The 20,898-nt window shown below is 30.1% G+C and overlaps 1 protein-coding gene and 1 long non-coding RNA gene across 4 annotated transcripts; both read left to right on the top strand.

The window, feature by feature from the left end:
• The first annotated feature begins 8,268 nt into the window (after positions 1-8,268).
• LOC105121590 (uncharacterized) lies at positions 8,269-19,392 on the top strand. The gene is made up of 3 exons (XR_841567.1): positions 8,269-8,278; positions 18,753-18,757; positions 19,309-19,392. It is a non-coding gene; the product is annotated as an uncharacterized LOC105121590 (long non-coding RNA).
• On the top strand, positions 11,884-14,788 carry LOC105121589 (NAC domain-containing protein 86-like). Of its 3 annotated transcripts, XM_011020301.1 has the most exons (6): positions 11,884-12,317; positions 12,469-12,652; positions 13,265-13,542; positions 13,629-13,958; positions 14,042-14,279; positions 14,367-14,788. In XM_011020301.1, exons 2-6 carry the CDS (start codon positions 12,496-12,498, stop codon positions 14,477-14,479), a joined length of 1,116 nt encoding a protein of 371 aa, XP_011018603.1. In that variant the 5' UTR covers positions 11,884-12,317; positions 12,469-12,495; the 3' UTR covers positions 14,480-14,788. The 3 variants fall into 3 exon arrangements, with proteins under 3 accessions (XP_011018603.1, XP_011018602.1, XP_011018604.1); XM_011020300.1 differs by having other exon boundaries at positions 11,884-12,652; XM_011020302.1 differs by lacking the exon at positions 11,884-12,317 and having other exon boundaries at positions 12,567-12,652; positions 13,096-13,542.
• Positions 19,393-20,898: the final 1,506 nt, after the last annotated feature.

Raw genomic sequence — 20,898 nt, 5'->3', positions numbered from 1 at the left:
TTAGGAATTTGCAATGTGTTTGGTTAACAACTGACTATAGTTTTTGATGCATAGGTCTCATACAAATGTGCGTTCCAAACGCAGGAGTAACAAAAGCAACTCTGCCTTGCTTTTTCCATGACTGCTCTTCAGAAAATGCTACTAACAATCACTACCAGAAATTCGCTTAATAGCAACAGACTTACTGACAGAATATTTCTATTAGTAATTTAGGGTTGAACTTACCGACAAAACACTTTCAGTCTATAATTCCATCGGTAATTACCGACGAACATCGTCTATTGGTAGTTACTGACTGAATTACAAATGAAAAGTTTAGAATTAAAAAAAAAGGTGGTTCGCTGATGTGATGGTTTTCACAGGTGATTTTTACTGACAGAATCACCGATAGATTCCAAATGACAACTCGGTACAGTGATGTGACTGGTTCACCGTTTAAAATATCGATGGAATTACCAACGGATTTGAAATGGCAGATCCGTATGGTGACGTGTTGATTTTTCTGTTAGAATAGTAGATGGACTTACTGACGAATTATTCTGTTGGTGAAACTGTTGGAAAAAGTTAATATATGCCCTCTCTGCCGACCCTCTCCTCCCCTGTTTCTCCTTCTTTTTCCTAATCCCAACTCTCCTCACCTGCAAACAACCAGCCCCCCTCCCCCCAAACAAAAATCTCCCTCATCTCAGCACAACATGTTATATTTCTTGAAGTTTTGTGGTCACAACATTCATATTCTAATTTACCGATAGATTTTATTAATTTTTATAAATAATTCTATCTTTTTAAATTTTAACATTTAAATGTCAATTTTATTGTTTTTTTTAGTATATGTATTTTGTTAGTAGATGTACATGTTTTATTGTTATTTCTTAAACAAACTTGTAGTATATGAATGTATAATTTTATACATGTTATGGTTTGTTTTAGATTTTATAAGATTGTATTTGTTTGTAAATTATTAAAACTTTATGGAATTATCGAATTACATGCGTTGTTTTGAAATAATTAATAGCTTGCTTAATTGGTCTATTTTAAGTTTTATCAATGGTATTGTAGAGTGGTAATTTCTGTAAATATATATATATAAATTTGTATGGACGTTGATACATGATAATGAATATTTAATATTTACGAGAAGTTGTGATTGGTTTATTAGATAATCTCGAGGTAAATTAATATTTTTGCAAGTTTATTTACCTAACATAATTAATTAATACATGATGTCATCATAATTTTATTGAGGTTCGATATAAGTCATGGATGGTCATTCATAGATGTATCGAGATTCATTTCAAGGATTGTGGAGGATGGATTATTGTAATGGGGTTCAAGATTTTATTAATTTCACAACATTTATTCCCATAAATTTTACTGGAGGCAGTATTAGGTGTCCATGCAGGAAGTGTTAAAATAAAATGTATCTGCATCCAGATGTTGTAATGATGCATCTTCTACACAAAGGGTTTGTGAAGAATTACCAGTGTTGGTATGCACATGGAGAAGTATTTGTTAGTAAGAGGAGAATGGGAGAAACAATGGTTGGGTCAACTTCTAGTGCTAGCAACATGCATGAAGCGACAAATGACAACACTAATCCTTACAAAAATATAGTTATGGATGTAATGAGAATGAATCAAGGTAATGTCAGTCAATGTTCAATTGTATAAGAAGAACCTAATACAAGTGCAACTAGGTTTTTTGATTTGTTGAAAGATTCTGACGAACCATTATAGGATGGCTGCACAAACTATAATAAATTATCGACCGTAGTACAGGTGTTCACCATCAAGTCAAATCACGGGTTAAGTGAGGTCGGGTATGATAAAATTATTGAATGTGCGAGAATTCATTTTGTTTTGATTGCCAAAACTAAATGGGGCATCGAAATATATCTTCTGAAAAGCTCAAGCACAACACTTACCAATCTATGTTTCGGTTGCACAAGTAACATCAAGGTCATATGTTGTGTATTTTTGGAAGTTCATATTTTTAATTTTAAGATTTATTATCTCTATTTTAGTTGAATAATTAACATCAAGGTCAATTACCGTGTGTGTTTTGAATTTACATGTGTTTAATTGGTATAAATATGACACCTATATGAATATCTAGTTGTTGAACATGGCCTTGAAGGTGTTTATTAGCTTTATGTCATATCTATTTATGTAATTAAACACATGAGGAAATTAAATATAAGAAATCTTAGGAGCTACTGTAATATGAAATCATTGGCAGATTCTATTTAGGAAATGAAAACATTGGCTTATAGGAATAAAAATGTAAATATACCCAGCAATTAAAATGGTTTTGCTCTCTAACCCAAGAAACACAAAAAATAGTTTGGTTCACTCTTAAACATAAGCGGATAGTATATAGTGGGTTATTGATTATTTGACAAGGAAATAATAAATATTTTTTTAAAAAATTAAGCATTTATAAAATGAAAGTATTTCTAATATTCTAAAAGAAAAATGCACAACAAAACTAGAAGGCGCAATCCAGATGGTGGGTTACATGTTTTCAATTTATAGATAGTTTAGGAAAAAAATTACAGCCATATGATGTGGAATTTATCAACAACTCAGTAATAAATTAACTTCCATTATATTTTTTATTACGCACCTGACACTTTGGTTAGCTCATTATATTAAGTCTATTTTCTGAAATTGCATGCTTTTTTTAAGTTGTTGTATTAAGAAAGATTGTGTATTCTATATCTGTTACATTGCTAGAAAATTAACCTATGAATTGTATATTAGATAAAATATTTTAATCAAGAATATGGAGGATTCTCAATCACAAGATAAGGCTTATTGGACTAGAGAGATGTTGAACACTTTTTGTGACATATGTATTAAAGCAATTGAGCAAGGTACGCGACCGAACACACATTCCGACAAAGTTGGTTGGAAATATGTTATGAATTGTTTTAAGGAGCAAACTGGCCATACATTAATGAAAGCACAATTAAAGAATAAATGGGATGAAATTAAAAAAGATTGGAAAATACACCCCCATTTTTAGTATGTGTATAGCTATAATAAATTATTTTATTATGTGTTATTACACTAATTATAATGCATTTCTATCTTGATTGTCCCTTTTTGTTGGAGATACGCGGAGCCAGAAAGTTTAGGCATATTGGCATCGATCCCATATTGTGTTATAAATATGATATCATGTTTACAAATATTGTGGCTATCGGTCAATATACTTAGGCTCTATCACAGATTTTGAATTCTGATGAAGATGGTATTGGTGAAAGGCAAACTAACGCAATATATAAGAATCCTTATCTAGAGGAAGGTAGTGATGATTCTGAAAAGGATAGTTTACCAAATTTCATAGATGATGTCAATAATATGGTTACTAGTGTCAATTTTTCCAACAGCACAAGCAATCCTAGTAGTAGTAGTGGGAAGATAAAAGATGTGTAACAATGTACACAAAAAAATGAAAAAAAAAAGTTCTGGAAGGGGAGCTCAATTTTTTTCATGTTTAGATAGATTGGTTAATAGTGTATTTACTAAGAATGAATACACATCAAGTGGTTTGGATAAAATAAGATGTAGCATAACAGATGTCATGAAGGAGTTCCACTCCATTGAGAAAGTGGTTTTCAGTAGTGAGCTTTATTGTTTTGCAATTGAGTTTTTTATGGTTAAAAGTAAGAGGGAAATGTTGGCAGTAATTGGTGATATGGACCAAAAATTTCAATGGTGAAATTAATGTTTGATCGAAGGGCAAACAACAAACCTTGATATAAGTGTACATTTGCTAAAGGAAATACTCACTTATTTATATTCTATTTAGCAGTAATTAAAGTTTACTGTATGTTATATATTTTGGTGAGTATTTCATGCATTTCATAATTGAAGTGTTGTTTGAATGTCTAGCATATTGATCCTGTTTGTTTTTCATTTGAATAATCCATTACCATATGGAATGGTTATGTGTGGTTATGTGTTTTTGCAGTTAAAAGATTACAGTACCAATCCTTATGGTGAGGTGCACTTCATGAGGTGTTGTTGTTGTTGTGTTATTGCTAAATGGTTGATGGAAAGGGTTTAACCATTGTTGTTTTTTCCAGGTTTTAAATTTATAATGTATGTTATGTTGAGTAATTGTATTGTATTTGTATCTGTTAGATAATATGTTATGTTTGAGATGGGTTAAACATTTGTATTTATACATGTTACAAGCTGAAATTATAGGTTTCATGTTGACTTTTGTAGTTGTTAATGGTTGAATGGTTGTAAAACATTTGTTGTGTTTGCTGTTTAAGCCTAGAATTAGATATTGTAATTTCTCAATTTTAATGGTTAATGCTGAGTTGAATGACTGTTAATTGTTTTAATGGTTATTGTTGAGTTGAATTATTGCTAATGACTTAAATGTTTGTTACTAATTTGAATTGTTGTTGCTGAGTTGAATGGCTGCTAATGGCTTGAATGTTTGTTGCTAAGTTGAATGGCTGCTAATGGTTTGAATGATTGTTGTTGAGCTTAATGGCTATAATGGTTTGAATTTCTGTGATGTCTGTGTTTCTATTTAAGTTGCATTCTCATGCTAGCCATGTTTATTTATTGCCAATAAATATTTCAAGCATTCCTACGTGCATTGCTTTGTTTTAAGAAGGTTTAGTTGCTGGTTTGACATTGCCATGTGAATTGCTTTGATTTGAGAAGTTTAGTTGTTGATTTGAGGTTTTATGTGTTAATAACTTTCAAGTTGCGTGAACTATTTTCTATAGAAATAATGAAGTAAAAAGTAATGCAATTTTGTTGTCCTATAGCTGCTGTTTAGTTAAACAGATTGTTCCTTTATTTTTTTAAAACAAATTTGTGGCTGATCTTATGCTTGGTTTGTTAGTTTGACACTGCCAAGTGAATTGCTTTGATTTGAGAACGTTAGTTGTTGATTTGAGGTTTTATGTGTTAATAATTTCAAAGTTGCGTGAACTATTTTCTGTAGAAATAATGAAGCAAAAAGTAGTGCAATTTTGTTTTCCTATAGCTGCTGTTTAGTCAAACAGATTGTTCCTTTATTTTTTTTGAACAAATCTGTGGCTGGTCTTGTGCTTGGTTTGCTGGTTTGACACTGCCATGTGAATTGCTTTGATTTGAGAATGTTAGTTGCTGATTTGAGGTTCTATGTGTTAATAATTTCAAAGTTGTGTGAGCTATATTATGTAAAAATAATGAAGCAAAAAGTAATGCAATTTTGTTGCCTCTGGCTCCTGTTTAGTAAAAAAGATTGTTTCTTTATGTTTTTGCTGGTACTTTGTAGGTTGAAAATTAAAATTATGGTCGTGTTGTAAAATATTGAATTCTTTAATTATAAGTAAAATATGTGCGACAATTAGGGATTGCTTTGACGTGATTTTGGGTTAAGTTCAGGTCACCATTAAAGTTTAAAATATTCAAAAGAAATTCTTCCATGAATATGTATTTTTACTGGTACTTTGCAGGTTGAAAATTGAAATTATTATTGTGTTGTAAAATATTGAATTTATTAATTATAAGTAAAATATATGTGATAATTAGGGATCCCTTCGACGTAATTGTTTTGGGTTAAGTTCAGGTCACCATTAAAGTTTAAAATATTTGAAACAAATTCTTCCGTGAACATGTAATTTTACCTGTACTTTATAGGTTGAAAATTAAAATTATGTTTGTGTTGTAAAATATTGAATTCATTAATTATAAGTAAAATATATGCGATAATTAGGGATTGCTTCAATGTAATTGTTCTGGGTTAAGTTCAGGTCGCCATTAAAGTTTAAAATATCCAAAACAAATTATTCTATGAACATGTATTTTTAATGGTACTTTGCAGGTTGAAAATTAAAATTATGTTGTGTTAGTAGATATGGATGCAAATTGATTTAATGCTATATTTGATGACCAGTATGATAATATTATGAATAATATTGTTCAGTATGTGTCTGATGGGTTTGCTTGTACAAGTTCTGGAAGTGGTTTTGAAGGTAGTGTCGGTGCTGGTTATGGGAACAATATGGATGACAACGATGACGAAGACCAAAATCAACACGATGATGATGATGTAGGTGAATTATTTTGGCATAAAGAGTGCGATCGCAATAAATTAATAATATGCATTGCTGGAGCACTGACTTTGTATTATAATACATATATTTATAAAGAACCATGTATGGTTTCATACAATATATGAATGAGATAGTTGATTGAAATTTTAAATAGGCATTTGGTAAGTTATGTTAACATGTTTCAAATGGATACAGACACATTGAAGAGTTTGTATGTTGATTTGGAAACGGTGAACGAGTTGAAACAGTTTAGAAAGATGAGTGTTATTGAGAAGGTAGGCATGTTTCTCTACACTTTAACTCTAGGAGCTTTGAACAAGGAAGTTCATGAGAGATTTCAATATTCAGGTAAAATCGTTTTCAGATATTTCAACAAAGTTCTTCGGTCCATGTGCTTACTAGCTATTGATTTTATCAAACTAGTAGATCCAAAATTCATAACAACACCCATGAAAATTACAATGAATCCAAGATATATGCCCTATTTCAAAATAAAAAAATACTTTATATAAGTTGTTAAATATTTCCAAAGGTTACAAACAAATATTTAAGCACTATTAAATTGATTTGGCAATAATTTTTTTTGTTTTTATAGAATTATATTAGAGCGATTGATGGAACACATGTACGTATATGTGTATCACAAGAAAATCAAATCTCATATATTGGTAGAAAAGGTGTTCCAATACAAAATATAATGGCAGTATGTAGCTTTGACATACAATTTATATTTGTTTGGGCTGGGTAGGAAGGTAGTGCACACGATATAATAATATTTCAAGATTGGAAATCCAAATATATGATTTTTGAAGCCACTAGAAGATATTCACCAGAAAAAAATAGGGGTGTTATTAAGCTATTCTTATGTTTTTTTTTCTTTATGTGAAATAGGAAATAAGAATGAAACAATCATTATTTTGATGCAGGGAAGTATTATCTTGTTAATTCAACATATTTGAATGAGTACAGTTATTTGGGTACATATAGAGAGGAGAGATATCATCTTTCATAATTTTATTGACGAGGACAACCATGAAGTTGAGAGGAACTATTCAACTATGTCCATTCATCGTTAGGATGTGTAATTGAACGTACATTAAAAATTTAGAAGAAAAGGTGTCGAATCTTGCAAAATATGCCTGAGTTTCCTTACAAAACACAATTTAAAATTGTTGTGGCATTAATGGCAATGTATAACTACATTCAGAGGAAGTCGGGTCAAGATGTTGCATTTAAAGAGTTTGATAGCCATCCTAATTTTGTTCCTTCGGATACTTTTGCCAATGTCATTCCACAATCACAATCACGTGGCCACCAGAGAGCATCACGTATGAATTATATTCATGATGACGTTGTAAATAGTTTGATGGGACAATAATATTTATTTTGTAATAACAAAGAATAATTTTATTCGTATGAATTATATTCATGATGACGTTGTAAATAGTTTGATGGGACAATAATATTTATTTTGCAATAACAAAGAATAATTTTATTTTTTTGCTAGTTTTTATTTGGACTACATGTTTTGTTTTCTCTTAGCACAAAGACTTATTTAATTTATGTTCTTTTTAGTCATTTTATGAACAACATCAACCGCAACCATATTTTTAACTAAACATATCATGTCATGATTTTTACCACAATAAAGTCAAACCATAATTTTAACCAAACACACATTATATATGCACAAACCGCAGAAAAAATGCTTTTTTTAAAATCATTTTTTTTTCAACCACAGCCACAATAATTAAAGAAAAAACAAACACACTCTTAGTCTTTTTTTTCTTTTTATAAAAGTTTTATTAGTTTTTAACTTTATCATTCTATCCTATTTTATGGTTTATTGTTTTTTTTTCCAATATAGTCCCCATTCTTTTGATTTTTGTCCTTTTTTAATTGATTTTCTTTTAATTTTATTCTTCAACATTGAGTTAGTTGAGAATTAGGCTTTGCATTTTTTTTTTGCTTTCGATGCAATTATCTTGATCTCAGAACTCGGGTTGTGAGTGTGAAAGGTTAACCCGTGTTGACTTAGATCTTTTTTTTTTTAATTCAATATATTTTTTAGTTTTATCCTTCAATATTAGGTTGATTCAAGTTTGAGTTTTATAATTTATTTTGATATGGCTACTATAAGGTTATCACATGAGTTGGGTTGTAAAATTGACAAGTTAATTTACTAGATCGATCCAATATGTTGCTGTCTCAATATAAAAAAAATATTTGGGTAATATGTGACCAGCTTAATATTTAAAAAAGATGTCATTCAATATACATTAGATTTGGAGTTCATGATTATTTTTTTTATTAAAAAACACATTAGTAATGTTTAAATATTTTTTTAACTTATAAAAAAATATTTAATCATATTCTCAACATAACATAGACTGATGATCTAGTGTACGTTCTTTTTTGTATTAATCATATCTCTTTATTTTTTATTTTGAATTACTATCTTTTTTTAATTAAACTCTACTAATATGAATGTTTATATGACAAATTTTTGTTAAGGAATCAATTTAAATGCTTATTTTTTTTTTAATATATTCTTCAATCAAGATATCCCTTTTGAGTTTTTTTTTTTTTTTTAAAAGGGAGATTGAAAAGGTAGAAAAAATTGAAAATTTTAAAATCAAATTGTACCAAGTTATGCCGCACAATGATTTGAATTGGTGCCCGCAAGGCAGGATGGCATACTTTAATTTGCGGGCATGCAGTCGTATTTTAATAAAGTTTCCGTTAATCCTCATTTCGTCACTAAATTTTACCACTAAATCCACGTGGCAGTATATCCGCTCTCTCTGCTTGCCCCTTTCCCATGGTGAAAGGAAAGACATGTAATTTCTTTTCTAAAGTCTGCTAATAAGCTAGGCGGAACCCTATCCTATATATTATTAAATGTGAAAGAACAATCCATAAGGATGAAAGGTAATTTTTATTTTTAATATCTCCTTCCATTTTCCTGATGTAGAGAGCGGTTAGCTACAATTATTTATTTATTTTCTTTTTTTGTGAAAATTATTTCAAGTCACAATCAAATTATCACCAAATTGATAGACACATAAATATATAAGCATAGCCAAAAGCTGTTTCAGCTCTAAAGCAAGACGCCCCCTAGCTTCCTTTAACCTCTAAACCAAGTTAACCTCGCTAGTTAATTTCTTTGCTAAATATGTGCACCCTATGTTATGTGCAAGTGCCCATTTAAGCATGAGATAAAAAAGAAGAAGTTATGGTAGCATTTTATTTGAGTGATATGACATCGTAGCTATAATAGTTGTTTTTTAAAGTATTTTTTAATTAGAAATATATTTAAATAATATTTTATAATTTATTTTTTATATTAACATATTAAATTAATTTAAAAACAAAAAATCATTTTAAAATAATTTTACAGACATGCTATTACATACAGAGAGTGCGCACTCACGTTTACACTTCTTTGAATGAAAAAAGACATGTGACGGCAACCAACTTTAAGATTTTTTTATTCATTAATAATTATGGATTGCAGGTTCATTCTGTATTAGAGGATTGGAGTTGAAAATCCTCTTTAACGAATAAGGGTTACCGTTAGTGGAGTTGGAATCTGATTGATAATTAATGGGCAATTGATTCTTTTTACATTTTATATTTTAAAAAAAGTATTGATTTTTTATATTTTTAAATTATTTTGATGGGTTGATATTAAAAATAAATTTTGATAAATAAAAAATATTATTTTTATATATTTTTATATATTTTTATATAAATAAATTTAATAAATAATCACTATTATAATATTAAATTTTATCTGCAATCACCTTTAATAGTTTTTATATACATTATTATTATTATTATCTTATTAACTAGTTAAGGAATTGAGTTCACAAGGGAACGGAATTAAGAAGTGCGTTACAAGTGTACTTTCCATCTAGTCCGGGTGTGAATTCAGACAGTTCTAAGCTCCACTAAGGCCTGTTTGGTTCATTTTAAAAAGTTTGATTAAAAATAACAAAGTTAGCACTTTTAGGGCTCTCTTTTTTAGCAAGGGACCCAGTTTGATGACACAATCACTCCCATGAGAGAATGGAAAAGTGTTTTGTCTGCCTCAGGCTGACGTGGAGGGAGGAGACCACCAAGAAAACCCAAATTCCCCAATCAATGCCAGGCTTGACCACTCTACACTGACATCTTTCAAGCTAGTTCAATTAGGGTTATGACCGCATGCTCTACAAACATCCAAAATTAGGGCACAGAAGAGGTGTAGATTAGCACACTCTATCGAAAGATCAGTACCAATCTAGTAAAAAAAGTTCACGTATAATAATTTTTTTAAAAAATTTTATTTTTAATAATGCTTAATCAAAATAATTTAAAAATATTAAAAAATAAATATAAATAAAAAATTTAAATTCCAAACCAATAATATTTTAACCGAATTATTAGGGTTTGTTTAAAAGTATAATTATGATTATTTTTCAAATAATTTTTTATGTTAAAATATATGAGTATGTTTTTTTTTTGTTTTTTAAAAATTATTTTTGATATCAGGACATCAAAATAATTTAAAAATATAAAAAATATATTAATTTAAAGTTAATCAAAATAAAAAAAATTATTTTTTTTTAAACATACTTTTAAAATATAGAGAAAAACAGGGTTAAATAACCATTAGAGTGTTGACTGGAATAAAGATTGCGGTTCACCCCTTCTGTCATTCATTGACTAACATAGGGAAGAAAACGATAGAAGACCTGCCGTTAATTTTCCTGATACACTAAAGAGAACAAGCATTCGATTTTCCTTTCAAAATTTGTTAAAGGATCCATTTTCAAGGTGAGAGCTCGCAAAAATGATTTATTTTCTATATTTTCAATATAATTTATATTATATGTCGGTGTTAAAAGTAATTATCTTTTCCTTTTCAAATCCATGTAATGATTTGAAAACTCCAAGTACAAGTTTTCGTCTAATCTAAAATCCTCTCCTCTTATTACAAATTAATGTTTTGATGAAACTGGATTAAAATGTTTAGGGTTTCAACGGTAAATCTATTGTATCCAGGCTTACGCAGTTATGCCCTGTTGGCTTAAAATCATTTTGTTTTTGATTGGTCTAAATCCGGTTTACACCCCAAATTGAGAAAAAAAAAACAAAAACAATATTGAAAAAAAACAGAAAATAAAAAAGAAAAAAAGTTGAAATGAAAAAAAAGAGAGAATGTTGACGCAACTTAATTTTAAATTCAAACTAGTTATAAAGTTGAGTCAAAAACTTTTTTCTTGTTAATTTTTTTTATATTTTTTTAATTTTATTCCTCAAATAATTTAATTTTAACCTTGAAATAAAAAAGTTAGCTCTAGAAGTTTTTTCAATTAATTTTATATTTTTTTTCTTAATATTATTTTTAATTTTTTTTAAAACTATTAACTTGATATTTTTAAATTGGTAAGTTAATGGGTCATGCTAAAATCATTTTTATATAATTTAATTTTAAATTTAAATTACTTAAAAGGTTTTATTGAGCGAAGTTTATTTAAAAAAACAAATATTTTCTAACATTCTAAAAATAAATTCAATCTAAAACAAGTAAATAAAAACAAGTTAAAAAGCAATCAAAATTAGCGATCTTCGTAAGCAACGGTTGATTTTGGCGGGAAAAAAAAACAGTTCGGTGTGAAGTGTGGAGTGGTTTAACTTAAAGTAGGGCCCATCCTGTGGAATTTTGGGTACGCTCATGACAAGCAATTCCTCCACTTTCGGTGTGCAAAATTTTGGACTTGTGTCCTCCGTCTCTATATATAACACTCACATTGCAACTCTATTGCTACTCTACCAGGCTCTGCCTTCTCTCTTCTTTAGTCACACACATATACGATCTAGGCCTTGCTTTTCTCGATCTCGCACGCATAAAGTTTTTCGAGTCCAATCCGTTCAAAATTTGCAGTTTTTGAAAGATTCTTGAATAGTTTTGCCTTCTGGTCATTACAATAGGTGCCAGTTTCGGAAGTTCTAACAAGTTTTTCCAGACTGAGTTTTTTGTTGAGTTCACTATCTAAGTTTTCCTTTAAGACAGATTTCGGATTCTGGGTAGTGGTTAAAATCCAAGTTTTTAGATTCATTCCAATCTTCATTTTGTGACTAATTTTTGTGGGGGTTGGTGGAGGCTTAATATTTGATCATAAGAAAGTTGAGTTTCAAAGGAAAATGATTCTGTTCTCCAATGGGCGCAACCTGTGGAATTTGCGCTTGATTTTTGGTAAAAGATCTAGTGTTAATAAGAGCTTTTATTTTTGGATTTTTCAAATCTTTAATAGAAACAGGCTGGGCACTTAACAAGAAACCTTCGTAACTCTACTCTGTTTACCCTGTTTCTGTTTCTGTTTCTGTTCTGTTCCTTTTCACTCTAGGTGTAGAGAACTTGGTAGATTGAGATAATGGGAGGGGCTTCATTGCCTCCGGGATTTCGTTTTCATCCAACGGATGAGGAATTGGTAGGGTATTACCTGCAAAGGAAAGCTCAAGGGCTTGAAATTGAGCTTGAAGTGATCCCCGTGATCGATTTGTACAAATTTGATCCATGGGAATTGCCAGGTAACTCTTCCTCTAACCCATATTCTGTTAAATTTACACCATGTAATTAAGATCTAAATTGTTATGGAGCAGTTAATGTTTCGTCGAAGTTCTCCATTCCTGTCCACAATATGATCGGCATGAGAACATGAATTGTTAATTAATACCCCTTTGGTTTGAGAGAGGTAAATATGACACGTAAAATGCTACCTGGATTTTAGATATCCACGGAGTATGAATTAGTTTCTGGTGGACAAGTTTTGACCTAAGCTCAATCAATTCATATGTTGTTGCTCTAAAGATGTCAGCTGTTATGGTGGGAAAGTAGCTTCATTACAGTCTGAAGTCTGAACACAGATTTTTTTAGTAATGGAAAAGCAAGTTTTTGTTTATTCTTGATAAGAGTATCTTCTTTGTTTTGTTTTTTTTATTGATTACTTTTATCACTGGAGCTCACGTAACAGGGGCCTGGAACTTTTTCCTTATAGAGTCCGGTTCAACCGGATTCCTTCATCTTCGGTAACAGTTTATTTTAAGGAAAGCACTATTAGAAACAGCTCCACCCTCTAATTTTCCTATGGATCACGTTGTTCTAGCAATTCGGAAATTTGACTTTCAATATGTCATTTGCAGAGAAGTCATTCCTGCCGAAACGGGATATGGAGTGGTTCTTTTTCTGTCCCAGGGACCGTAAGTATCCAAATGGTTCACGAACAAACAGAGCCACTAAATCTGGCTACTGGAAGGCTACTGGAAAAGACCGTAAAGTTGTCTGTAACCCTGCCGTGACTGGGTATAGAAAGACCCTAGTTTTCTATCGCGGACGGGCTCCTTTAGGAGATAGGACTGACTGGGTAATGCATGAGTATCGCCTTTGCGATGATATTTCTCTAGGATCACCTGATCTTAAGGTAAGCACATTAAGTTCAATGAGTATTGAGCATGTATTTGAGTTGCTAAGGAGACTGAGGAAGTATGTGGTCATTGTTTTCTCCAGGGAGCTTTTGCTTTGTGCCATGTTGTTAAAAAGAACGAGCAAGGTCTGAAGATAAGCGATTCACAAGGAGAGCCTAAAGCCAAACAGGTCGGCAGTAGCTCGAGAAATGTGGATTTCACCTCAGCTCTAATCTCGAACGAGCCTTCGAACATCTCATGTGACATGTCTTCACAAGCAAGTTACCTGTATAACAATGAGAGTCGATATTCGAGTCCTATCACTTCTCCTTGTCAAGTCACACCAATGTCAGAATTTGAGCCAGCTGCTTCAATGGAGAGTTATCCTTCAAGCCATTGGATCTCACCTGATCTAATTCTTGATTCCTCAAAGGTATAGCTCAGGGAAAAGGCAATTAATAGACTACATTGTTATATCATGAAGATTCTTGAACCTTTTCCGTGGTTTTGTTTCAGGACTATTCACAAGTACATGAAACTGCAGCTCAATACCTTCCACAGTACGAGTATCCGATCTCCATGAATACTTGGCAGCCAGACAGACATAGAGAATTCTCGCCAGGTTCATCATGCTCGAATTTTACAGGAGAAATTGAACCTACTGATGATCTCAATAACATTGGCTTCATGTCACCTTACTCAGGACATGGAAACTACTTGGGTTTTGGTGGATATGATGACATGCAATATCAAGGTTATTGACCAGATCAGTTAACTAAGATATGCACAACCCTTCGAAAAGGAAAAGGAGAGATCATTGTAACTCTTTTTTGCATTGCAGGATTTGAGCCTAGGAACCAAGCTCCAATCTGCAAGCAAGCAAGTGGAGATGTTAGTTTGGGGGAATATGGCGGTCTTTGGTCGCAAGAAGACAATATGGTGATTGTGATCTAGGGGTCTACCCTGAGCAGAACAATCAAGTACGGGTTCTCCAAGACAACGCCTTTTAATGTTTGTTCTTGGAAGGGAAATAAAGACTACATCCCTTTCCTATTATGTTAAAATGAGACGTGTTTGGTATGTTTTCTTTTTTTAGTAGCTAAATGTTATCTCAGTTTTTGTTTATTCAGTAAGGCTGTACCAGCCCCTGGTGGTAATCACTTTCATAGATTTCACCACTAGTTGGTTAGTTTCAGCTTGAATTGTCTGTCTCTGTGGCTTTAAGAAATAAAATAAGCTTCTTTCATGGAAGAAGCTTCATTAGATGCTGCAAGTATTCAAAATCAATGTTCTGCCATTACATGACCACCATAGCTCCTTTCTCACACGCAAGCACATCAACAACAATTAAGCCCATTTCTTCACATGTTTGATGGAATTCATTGCGTTCTGATCTGATCCCTCTTTTGAAAACATAAATAAAATTGCAGCATGATACGAGTTGTGTAGACGTGATTGTGTTAGGGTGGGGTGTGCTGTGGAGACTTGAGACTGCTTCTGCTTCAACTTTCATATACAACAATTTTAATCTTCGCTCTCCACACTTTGTCAGATTGCTTGGAGCTTTTGAATGCAATATTCTCTGAGATTTAAAGCATGCACATGTCATAAGCGAGCCAACGAAAAAAGTTGATTTGAGAAACCCACTTTTATCTTTTGGTTGGCCTTGGAAATCACGTTGGAGTGGATCAATCAGTGTGCAGGTCACTCCATATCCAAACAAATTCTAGCTTCCTGTGTTGATAATAGCTCTGGAGAGGTCATTCTTATTAGATAATCAACTTGCTATATCTTCCATTGTCATAAGAAAATAACCGCCCAAGGCCATTCCACCAAAGCAAAGTTCTTGGTCAAGTTTAGCCTTCTCGTGCTCTTTCTTGTTATGGTTAATTATGGGTTAACTGACGCCTATAACATCAACCTTCAAAGAGCCCTAGGCACCTCAGTACTGTTTGCGGCGACGAACTCAAGGGAAGAACTAAAGCCATATGCAGGTCGATCTCAATATTTATGGTTAAACCGTACCCAACTAGACTTAATGAAACAATTTTGCAGTCCAAGCAATACCTTGAAAAGGAATATAATGCTGAAACTTGTTGACGATGAATATTCGTCCATTTCCCTGCTACGAAGTCCTCCATCGACATTGAGCTTCAGCTGCTTTCAGGAACGACCAATCACTGGTGTGGAGGAACAATGAAAGGAATAATTACTAGCAAAATTGCAGATTTATCATTAACTAATGATTACTGTACTTAAGATTGCCAATGGGAGCACAAAGGGCTCAAAAGCAAGAGCCACTTAGCAGATATCTAATATACCCATCTAACCAGGTTTAGACACTTCTTTCACTTTGGTAAGAATCTTGACAAAGAGAGTAACACTAATGCAACCTTTAAGAATGCTTTCCTAAAAGGCCTATTATCCATAACTCTTTACATGCCACACCAACCAATATTCTCTAAAAATAGATTCTGCCACCCCCCCTACTCCTTCCTCAAGAACACCTACACTTTGGCCTTTATTTGAACGTGTGGTCGGCCCCTTTTCCTCACCAATCAAACACAAGATTTAGTGGTTTATTTATAAAATTTCCCATAACGTTATTTTCCACTTAGGAAGCAAGTTGCAGCAGAAAAGAAGTGCACCATTTAAGTTAACTAGACATGCATCTTTGGAGCATAGTAAAGTTTTGGAGGTAACTTTAAAGAGTATATCGTTAGTTTTTAGATTTATTCAAGTTATCAGTTCAAGTCTCACATATCTCAGAGTTATTGGAAGCTTACATGATTATTAATTTCAGGACTCGTGTGATTAATTGAGATGCACGCAAACTAACTCGGACATCCATATTAATAATAATATTAATAAAAAGTTTTGGAAGGATTTAGATTTTTAAGATACCTAAATGATTCTTGATGTGTCAATGATGTTGTGTTAGGACAATTTCATTTTATTTACGAAAATACTTTAAAATGGTTAATACCTTAGTATCCATGTACCTTAGTATAGACTTATGACTCGAGGACTGCAAAAAGCTTAGACTTTTTCGAAGGCTATTAAATATTTAGAAACTTGGTTGAAATCGTGTTTTTTAAAAATTTAAAATATATATTACTTAAAATAATTTTTTTATATTTTCAGATAATTTTGATATGCTAATGTCAAAAATAATTTTTTTAAAATAAAAAAATATTATTTTAATACATTTCTGAGTAAAAAACACATTAAACCCAACCATCACTACACTTCCAAACACCCTCTCATCACCAAATATAGACTCCTTGCCATCCTCCCCCCTGGGTATTGCGTTCCAAATAGAAATTGGGTAAGATTAAATTTTTTTGCCAGATTATTTTAATATATTTTAAAAATAATTTTAAAAATCAATAACTAACACATGTATTTTTAGTATATGGATAAGCTTCTATAGTTAATAAAATGAAAAAAAAAACTGACAATGAAAAACAAGTCAAAAAACTCGACTCGAGCTCATCCATGTTAGCATGTCAAATATGCAACTTAGTCGTGACACTAAGGTATCAACTTATTAGAAGTAAATTGAATAAAATAATAAAGTTAAACTAGGTTAACTCATTAATTTTATGATCATGGGTATAAGATTGAGATAACTTCATAAAAAGAAAAGCGAAAAAGAAAAATACAAATTAAGATAAATTCTCAATCAATTAAATATTGAGGAATAAAATTAAAAAAATAATAATTTTTTTAATAAATTAAATGTTGAAGGATCTTCTTAAATAATGAATAAAAAACTAATTATAAACATGATAACCTCATAGAAAATACAATGAAAAGACAAATCCAAAACTCAATTTCTAAACAAAATATTTAAGGAAAAAAATGAATAAAAAATATAATCCAAAATAGATTAAAAAAACACGAGTCCACCCAAGTAACCATGCAAAATTTGTGACCTAGTTATGTTATTGGGGTAACTTCGTCTAAAGCAAAGTGAATAAAACTATAAAACTTAATTATCAATTAATGTTAAAACATGAAATAATGCTGTTTATTTTTAAAATTTATGAGAAACTCAATTGAAAATAAAAAAAATAATAGAGACCAATCTTCAACTAAATAAATGATGATGGATGAAATTGAAAAAAAACTTAAAAAAAGAAAAAAAAACCATGTAAACCCAGATAAATCTTTTAAAATTGCAACTTGTGAAATTTTAGATCCGAACTTAATCAAGAAGCTAAATTCCCAACTAGTATAATATTGAAGGATAAAACAAGAAAATATATCAATTTAAAATTGTTTACAAAGTAAAAAACAATAGTGATTAAAAAACAATAATCAAATTTGATAGAAAAAAAGGCATAAAATGAGAAGAAAAATGCTAAAAATAAGGTAAGGTGAGGAAGAGTATGTAAATTGTTTTTTTAAAAAATACTACAAGAACTTTTCTTTCAACTTTTTTTTTTTTATAGTGAGTTTTAGAAGTTAAAAGGTTAAATAATTTATTATGATCATAATAAAAATTAATTTTCACCATTATCAATCTTTAATTAGCCACTATAAATCAATCTTTAATTTTCACCATAATTTTTACATTAATGCATTTTTTACATTAAAATTAATGCATTTTAATTTTGAATTTTTTTCCTTCTACTTTTACTTTTTTATATATATTTCGGCTTGATGTTGCATATGAAAACTATTATAACCAGTGTAGTTGCCGGTTTTTACATTTTATTCATAGTTCTAAGATGTAAAAAGTGACAAAATGTGATTTTTTTTTTTAAATTAACAAATGAGGTTGGGATCGATGAATGAAGAGAAATTGATTTTATCTTCTTGGTTCTGAATGTTATTGTGATTAATTTGAAGACTATCTAGTGATTTGACTGCTCACTATGTTTAACAATATTGAAAGAGGCTTGGCTTCATCCTTTTCCATCAAGGGTCTCTTGGACACTAGATTCCTTCCATCCTCGTATAATAGAGAGGATAACTACCGTCATTACATACTTTATTATAAAAACAACTAAAACAATAAGCGACCGTTGATTTCACTGTTTATATGAAATAAGTTGATATATATTTTTAAACGTTTAACCACAAGCTTTATGTAGTAGCTGAATGGCTAGCTCCTGAAAGTAATGTGAGGTTGCGGGCTAGAGACAGAAGGATATCTATTTTTTTCCTTAATGAACAAAAAACAAGGTTAATACATTGTCTTATAAGTTTTGAATTGTAGCTTAAGTGACAAGCGCATGCATGTTGTGCATTAGACGTTGAGAGTTGGACTCCCTTAACACCATATTTCTTTTAAAACAAACACAAATTAATGACATGCATGTTGAAGAAAAAATAATGAATTGGCCTTTCTTTTAGGTTTGAGATGTTGTATTCAGTTTTATTTTTTTAATTTTTTTTTTGTACTTTATAAATCCACACTAAAATTTTTATATTATTTAAAAATATTTTCTCTTCAAGATTTTTCTCTTACCTAAAAATATATCTTTTTAATTTTTTTTTTGTAAAAATACCTTACCAAAACCAAGAATCTTTTCCTAACTCTTAAAAGTTTACAAATATAATTTTGTTATCACAATTCACTCTTTTAATAAAATGAATATTACAATTGAAACTTTTAATATCTCAATAACTCATGAAATAACATTTATAGGATTAAAAAGTGTTCAAGTATAGTGAGAATGAAAATATATACTCTTGTGCTATGTTATGAAGGTTTGGTTGCACAAATTTGAGTATTTTCAATGATTGATATTTTTGTAGTGTTTTACATTTAGAATAGCTTGTACATGATATATATTTAGAATACTTTATTAATTTTTCAATTAGATAAGCTATATATATGTTCTTAGCAAAAACTAACTATTTATAGTTGTTACAGCCTTGTTAATAATTGAAACGGTTAATCAATTTAGACTGATCAAGCTAATCAGTCGACCGATTCCTACATAATTTTCAGGTTTTTATCACTAATTAATAAATGATTGCCTGTTTTATTTGGTTACACCAAATAGTGGACCGGTTCATGCATAATTTTAATTTTATAAGTTTAACCTAGGTGAATTTTTAGAACTATCTATATCAATTTATTTGTCAATTATTTTAAATGTATCCATAATGAGATGTGTGAGTTCTTTTTACTTGTACTATCAAGATAAGATATAAAAATTTACAACATAGCACTAAAATAAATATTTAAACTAAATCTTCAGTTTTTTTTTTTTAGACTTTTTGATTGATTTTTTTATAAAATTATTTATACTTATTGATATAATCTTTGTATAAAAATTGTTTAAAATTCGCATGCATGTTGTGCATTAGACGTTGAGAGTTCGACTCCCTTAACACCATATTTCTTTTAAAACAAACACAAATTAATGGCATGCATGTTGAAGAAAAAATAATGACGTGGCCTTTCTTTTAGGTTTGAGACGTTGTATTGAGTTTTATTTTTTTAATAATTTTTTTTGTACTTTAATGAATTCACACTAAAATTTTTATATTATTTAAAGATATTTTTTCTTTAAAATTTTTCTCTCACCTAAAGATATATTTTTTTAAAAAAAAATTCTGTAAAAATACCTTACCAAAATTAAGAGTCTTTTCCTAACTCTTAAAAGTTTACAAATATAATTTTGTTATCACAATTCACTTTTTTAATAAAATAAATATTACAATTGAAATTTTTAGTATCTAATTCATGAGATAACACTTATAAGATTAAAAAGTGTTCAAATATAGTGAGAATGAGAATGAGAATGTATACTTTTATACTATGTTATAAAGGTTTGGTTGCACAAATTTAAGTATATTCAATGATTGATATTTTTATAGTGTTTTTGCATTTAGAATAGCTTGTACATGATATATGTTTGGAATACCTTATTAATTTTTTAATTAGACAAGCTATATATATGTTCTTAACAAGAACTAGCTATTTATAGTTGTCATAGCCTTGTTAATGATTGAAACAGCTAATCGATTTAGATTGGTCAAACTAATCAGTCGATCGATTCCTATAGAATTTTCAAATTTTTATCATTAATCAATAAATAATTGTTTGTTTTATTTGGTCACACCAAATAGTGGACCGGTTCATGTATAATTTTAATTTTATAAGTTTAATATAGGTGAATTTTTAGAACCATTTATATCAATTTATTTATCAATTATTTTAAATGTATCCATAGTAAAATGTGTGAGTTCCTTTTACTTGTACTATCAAGATAAGATATAAAAATTTACAACATAGTACTAAAATATTTAAACTAAATCTTCATTTTGCTTCTTCTTAGACTTTTTGATTGATTTCTTTATAAAATTATTTATACTTATTGATAGGATCTTTGTATAAAAATTGTTTAAAA

This window comes from Populus euphratica, unplaced genomic scaffold (genome assembly GCF_000495115.2).
Source record: "Populus euphratica unplaced genomic scaffold, PopEup_1.0 scaffold25.1, whole genome shotgun sequence".
Classification (NCBI taxonomy): Eukaryota; Viridiplantae; Streptophyta; class Magnoliopsida; order Malpighiales; family Salicaceae; genus Populus; species Populus euphratica.
This window is presented reverse-complemented; position numbering and strand designations above follow the sequence as displayed.